Below are 6,615 nucleotides of genomic sequence, written 5' to 3'. Positions count from 1 at the left end.
CCCACCAGCATCCCCCAGTCCCAAACCCCACATTTCCCATTCCAAACCCCACATTTCCCACCCCAAAGCCCACATTTCCCATTTTCCCAATGCCCCCATCACTCACTGCTGAAGTTGCCCCTCTGCTCCTCCACCTTGACCAGCCCCAGGGACGAGCCCAGGCCCCACATTTCACATTCCAAACCCCACATTTCCCATTCCAAACCCCACATTTCCCACCCCAAAGCCCACATTTCCCATTTTCCCAATGCCCCCATCACTCACTGCTGAAGTTGCCCCTCTGCTCCTCCACCTTGACCAGCCCCAGGGACGAGCCCAGGCCCCACATTTCACATTCCAAACCCCACATTTCCCATTCCAAACCCCACATTTCCCACCCCAAAGCCCACATTTCCCATTTTCCCAATGCCCCCATCACTCACTGCTGAAGTTGCCCCTCTGCTCCTCCACCTTGACCAGCCCCAGGGACGAGCCCAGGCCCCACATTTCACATTCCAAACCCCACATTTCCCATTCCAAACCCCACATTTCCCACCCCAAAGCCCACATTTCCCATTTTCCCAATGCCCCCATCACTCACTGCTGAAGTTGCCCCTCTGCTCCTCCACCTTGACCAGCCCCAGGGACGAGCCCAGGCCCCACATTTCACATTCCAAACCCCACATTTCCCATTCCAAACCCCACATTTCCCAACCCCATAAATCCCATTTTTCCCACCCCAAACCCCACATTTCCCATTCCCAAACCCCACATTTCCCCCCCCAAAGCCCACATTTCCCATTTTTTCACCCCCTCACTCACTGCTGAAGTTGCCCCTCTGCTCCTCCACCTTGACCAGCCCCAGGGGCGAGCCCAGGCCCCGGTCGGCCGCGCCCTCGGGGCCCTTGCCGCAGTCGCCCAGCGCCGCCTCGGCCGCCAGCCCGCCCTTGGGCAGGAAGGGCACGGCCAGGGCGCCGCGCGGCTCCCGCGGGTGCGCCGAGCTCCGGAACTTCTTGGAGAAGGGGCGCCCGCCCTGGATGTAGCTGCGGTAGGCGCCCGCCTTGTGCGGCCGGTGCCGGATCCACTCGCGCAGCGTCTCGATGGGGGAGCCGTTCACGCACCACTCGGTGACCCCGAACTGCCGCAGGTGCGCCCGGGCGTGGCTGGCCAGCGCCTTCCTGTTCTCGAAGTACAGCCCGCACAGCTCGCAGCACGCCTCTGCTGCTGGGAACGGGGAAAAATGTGAATTAATACCCAAAAAATGGGGTTAGAATGGGGGAAATGGGGTATGGGCAGTGCTCAGAGTGTCGCGGGGGCGCGCGGGCGTGGCTGGCCAGGGCTGGGATGTTCTCAAAGTACAGCCCGCACAGCTCGCAGCTTCCGGGGTTTGGGGAGGAATTCTGGGGTTTGGGGAGGGAATTCCGGGGTTTGGGAGGAATTCCTGGAGGAATTCCGGGGTTTGGGGGGAATTCCGGGGTTTGGGGAGGGAATTCCAGGGTCTGGGGAGGGAATTCTGGGGTTTGGGGAGGAATTCCGGGGTTTGGGGAGGAATTCTGGGGTTTGGGGAGGGAATTCCGGGTTTGGGGAGGGAATTCCGGGGTTTGGGGAGGGAATTTCTGGGTTTTGGAATTCTGAGATTTCAGGATGAATTCCCACGTTTTGGGCACGAATTCCCAGATTTCAGGAGTAATTCCCAGATTTCAGGAAGAATTCCCGGGTTTCAGGCAGGAATTCCCTGGTTTCAGCAGGAAAAGGGCGGGAGGGAAAGAGCCAAAACCAGGGAGGGAAGAGCAGGAAAATGGAGAAAAAGAGCCAAAAACAGCGAGGGAAGAGCAGGAAAATGGAGAAAAAGAGCCAAAAACAGCGAGGGAAGAGCAGGAAAAGGAGGGAAATGAAGGAAAAGAGGGGGAAAGAGCCAAAAACAGGGAGGGAAGAGCGGGAAAATGGGGACAAAGAGCCGAAACCAGGGAGGGAAGAGCGGGGAAAATCGGCAAAACCACCCCAAAAACGGCTGGGAAATTGGGCAATGGGGCAGTGGCCCCAGCCCCACCTGCACTTGAGGGCCAAAAACAGGGAGGGAGGAGCAGGAAAATGGGGAAATGCAGGAAAAGGGGGGAAATGGAGGTAAAGGAAGGGAAAGAGCCAAAAACAGAGATGGAAGAGCAGGAAAATGGGGAAATGCAGGAAAAGAGGGAAAAGAACCAAACCCAGGGATGGAAGAGTGGGGGAAAACCAGGAAAACCACCCCAAAAATGGCTGGGAAATGGGGCAGTGGCCCCAGCCCCACCTGCACTTGAGGGTGTAGATGTTGCCCACGAACTTGACCAGCGAGGTCTGCGGCGGGCGCGGCACCAGCGCGGGCACCGGGCGCACGCGCGGCGGCGGCCGCGGCACGGGAATTAACACCCAAAAAAATGGGGTTAGAATGGGGGAAATGGGGTATGGGCAGTGCCCAGAGTGCCGCAGGTGCGCCCGGGCGTGGCTGGCCAGCGCCTTCCTGTTCTCAAAGTACAGCCCGCACAGCTCGCAGCACGCCTCTGCTGCTGGGGAACACAGGAAATGGGGAAAAACGGGGAAAAATGGGGAAAAAATGGGGTTATTTATACAGAAAATGGGGTATGGGCAGTGCCCAGAGTGCCGCAGGTGCGCCCGGGCGAGGCTGGGCAGAGCCTTCCTGCTCTCAAAGTACAGCTCACAGCAGGGAGAAGAGAGAAAAATGGGGAAAAAATTGGGAAAATAGATGGAGAAAATGGGGAAAAATGGGCAAAAAATGGGAAAAAAAATTGGGAAAGAACAAGTGCTCCCAGCCAATGCCAAAAACATCCCAAAGACATCACAAAATCATCCCAACCACCCCAAAATCATCCCAAAACCCCAAAATTCGTGTGATTTCCCCTCAGGACTCACAGGCCTTGTCGTGCAGGGCCTTGGCCTTGAAGCCCAGCTTGAAGGCTTTGTGCTTGGCCTCGCCGTGCCCACCCAGCCCATCCCAAAAACACCCCAAAACCATCCCAAAACCATCTCAAAGATCCCAAAACCATCCCCAAACCATCCAAACTCCCATGAATTCCTATGATTTCCCCTCAGCACTCACAGGCCTTGTCGTGCAGGGCCTTGGCCTTGAAGCCCAGCTCGAAGGCTTTGTGCTTGGCCTCGCCGTGCCCGCCCAGCCCTTCCCAAAAACACCCCAAAAGCTTTCCTAAAACCATCTCCAAGATCCCAAAACCATCCAAAAACCACCTCAAAGATCCCAAAAACCCCAAAATTCCCATTATTCCCCCCTGGGCACTCACAGGCCTTGTCGTGGAGGGCCTTGGCCTTGAAGCCCAGCTTGAAGGCTTTGTGCTTGGCCTCGCCGTGCCCACCCAGCCCATCCCAAAAACATCCCAAAGATCCCAAAAACACCCCAAAAACCATCCCAATCACCCCAAAACCACCCCAAAACCCCAAAAACTGCATGAATCCCCCCAGCACTGCCCCGGCGGCGCCTTGGGCTCCGCGCCGTCCTCGCCCAGCCCCGCGCCCGGCTCCAGCCCCGGCGGCAGCGGCGGCTCCTTCTTGATGAGGCAGGGCTTGGATTTCTTCCCCCATGGCACTCACAGGCCTTGTCGTGCAGGGCCTTGGCCTTGAAGCCCAGCTCGAAGGCTTTGTGCTTGGCCTCGCCGTGCCCGCCCAGCCTCTCGTCGCCCAGCGGCCTCTTGGCGGCCAGGAAGGCTCCGGGCGCGTTCTTGGAGCCCAGCGGCGCCAGGGCCAGCCCCGAGCCCGGCTTGCCCAGGGCCAGCCCCGGGGGCAGCGCCTTGCCCGGATTAGGGAGGGATGGAACTCCCTGGATGGGCTCAGAGCACCCCAAAATCCCCGGGATGAGCACTAAGACAGCGGATGTGGCGCACCAGGTCTGCCCGCGAGGCTGGAGGGGGGAAATTTGGGATTAGGGAGGGATGGAACCCTCTGGGATGGCGTTTTAGAGACCCAAAATCCTTTGGAGGAGCTCAAAGCATCCCCAAAATGCCTGGGGTGAGCTCAGAGCATCCTAAAACCCTGGGGATGTGGCACACCGGGTCCGCCCGGGAGGCTGGAGAGGAGAAATCTGGGATTAGGGAGGGATGGAACCCCCTGGATGGGGTTTTGGGTCCCAAATTCCCAGGATGAGCTCCTAAACTCCCCAGGATGAGCCCCAGGGCAGCAGATGTCACGCACCAGGTCTGCCCGCGAGGCTGGAGGGGGAAAATTTGGGATTAGGGAGGGATGGAACTCTCTGGGATGGGGTTTTAGAGCCCCAAAATCCCAGGATGAGCCCCAGGCCAGCGGATGTGGCGCACCGGGTCCGCCCGCGAGGCTGCAGGGAGAGGGGAAATCTGGGATTAGGGAGGGATGGATCTCCCTGGGATGAGATCTCGGGTCCCTAAATCCTTCGGAGGAGCTCAAAGCATCCCCAAAATCCCCAGAATGAGCTCAGAGCATCCCAAAACCCTGGGGATGTCGCGCACCGGGTCTGCTCAAGAGGCTGGAGGGGGGAAATTTGGGATCCGCGCACCGGGTCCGCCCGCGAGGCTGCAGGGAGAGGGGAAATTCGGGATTAGGGAGGGATGGAACTCCCTGGATGGGCTCAGAGCATCCCAAAATCCCCAGAATGAGCACTAAGACAGCGGATGTCGCGCACCGGGTCTGCCTGCAAGGCTGGAGGGGGGAAATTTGGGATTAGGGAGGGATGGAACCCTCTGGGATGGGGTTTTGGGTCCCAAATTCCTAGGATGAGCCCTGAGCCAGTGGATGTCGCGCACCGGGTCTGCTCGAGAGGCTGGAGAGGGGAAATCTGGGATTAGGGAGGGATGGAACTCCCTGGGATGAGATTTTGGGTCCCTAAATCCATAGCAGGAGCTCAGAGCATCCCAAAATCCTGGGGATGTCACGTACCAGGTCCACGCAGGAGGCTGCCAGGGGGGAAATTTGGGAATAGGGAGGGAAGGAACCCCCTGGGATGGGATCTCAGGGTCCCAAATCACTGAGATGAGCCCTGAAACCCCAAACAAATTCCCGGGATGAGCTCCTAAACTCCCTGGGATGAGCTCCCAAAATCCCCAGAATGAGCCTCGAGCCAGCGGATGTCGCACACCGGGTCTGCCTGCGAGGCTGGGGAGGGGAAATCTGGGATTAGGGAGGGAAGGAACCCTCTGGGATGGGGCTTTAGAGCCCCAAAATCCCTCGGAGGAGCTCAAAGCATCCCTGAAATGCCCAGAGCGGTTCTCAAAGAACTCCCCGCAGAACTCGCAGCGGATGTCGCGGCACGGCTCCGAGCCCGAGGCTGGCAACGCGGGAGAGAAGGGGTTAAAAGGTGCTGGTGAAGGTTTGGGGCTGTGGGGATTCCCGGGAAAGGGATGAGGGGGTTCCCAGGGAACTCCCCGCAGAACTCGCAGCGGGTGTCGCGGCACGGCTCCGAGCCCGAGGCTGGGGAAGCGGGAGAGAAGGGAGAGAAGGGGTTAAAAGGTGCTGGTGGGGGTTTGGGGCTGTGGGGATTCCTGGGAAAGCGAAGTTGTGGGATAAGGGAAGTTGGGGTTCCCAGGGAATTCCCCGCAGAGCTCACAGTGGGTGTTGTGGGACGGCTCCGAGCCCCAGCTGGGAACACAGCACCGAAGGGGTTAAAAAGTGCTGGTGGAGATCCCAAATTTGGGGGTTTGGGGCTGAGGGGATTCCCAGGGTTCTGGGAGATTTGGGATAAGGGAATTGGGGTTCCCAGGGAACTCCCCACAGAACTCGCAGCGGATGTTGCAGCACAGCTCTGAGCCCGAGGCTGGGAACACGGCACCGAAGGGGTTAAAAGGCGCTGGTGGAGATCCCAAATTTGGGGGTTTGGGGCCCAGGGGATTCCCGGGGTGCTGGGAGCTTTGGGATAAGAGGGATTTGTGTTCCTGCCCAGGGCGTGTTTGTGCCAGGAGGAGGAGGAAGAGGAAGGAAAAAGAGGAGCAGGAGGAGGAAGAGGAAGCTCGGGAGAAAGAGACGGGAGAGGAAAAGAAGAGGAGGAGGAGCAGGAGGAAGAGCAAACCCCACTAAGCCCCAGTAAAACCCCAATAAAATCCCATAAAACCCCACTAAATGCCAACAAAACCCCATAAAACCCAGATAAAACCACACTAAACCCCATTAAGCCCAGATAAAACCCCACTAAACCCCAATAAAACCCCATAAAACCCCACTAAACCCCCATAAAACCACACTAAACACCATTAAACCCAGATAAAACCACACTAAACACCATTAAACCCCAATAAAACCCAACTAAACGCCAATAAAACCAGATAAAACCACACTAAACACCATTAAGCCCAGATAAAACCCCACTAAACCCCAATAAAACCCCATAAAACCCCACTAAACCCCCATAAAACCACACTAAACACCATTAAACCCAGATAAAACCACACTAAACACCATTAAGCCCAGATAAAACCCCACTAAACCCCAATAAAACCCCATAAAACCCCACTAAACCTCATTAAACCCAGATAAAACCCCATTAAACCCCAATAAAAGCCCATAAAACCCCACTAAACCCCCCCAAACCCCCACTAAAACCCCCCCAAACCCTATGTAACCCCACTAAACACCCCTAAACCCCCACTAAACCCCCCAAACCCCAAT

At 57.5% G+C, this 6,615-nt stretch overlaps 1 protein-coding gene across 1 annotated transcript in view; it reads right to left on the bottom strand.

Moving 5' to 3' along the window:
- Nucleotides 1-786: 786 nt before the first annotated feature.
- Nucleotides 787-6,615, bottom strand: part of LOC120505326 (protein Wiz-like) — a gene marked incomplete at its 5' end in the record, with an annotated part of 21,291 nt that continues 15,462 nt past the window's right edge. Inside the window, 4 exon segments of the mRNA XM_039715716.1 lie at nucleotides 787-1,203; nucleotides 3,580-3,846; nucleotides 4,894-4,910; nucleotides 5,212-5,281. Coding sequence (XP_039571650.1) covers nucleotides 794-1,203; nucleotides 3,580-3,846; nucleotides 4,894-4,910; nucleotides 5,212-5,281 — 764 coding nt within the window.

Source organism: Passer montanus, unplaced genomic scaffold (genome assembly GCF_014805655.1).
Source record: "Passer montanus isolate IOZ18808 unplaced genomic scaffold, ASM1480565v1 scaffold340, whole genome shotgun sequence".
Classification (NCBI taxonomy): Eukaryota; Metazoa; Chordata; class Aves; order Passeriformes; family Passeridae; genus Passer; species Passer montanus.
The sequence above is the reverse complement of the archived record's forward strand: the minus strand, read 5'-3'. Positions and strand labels throughout refer to the sequence as shown.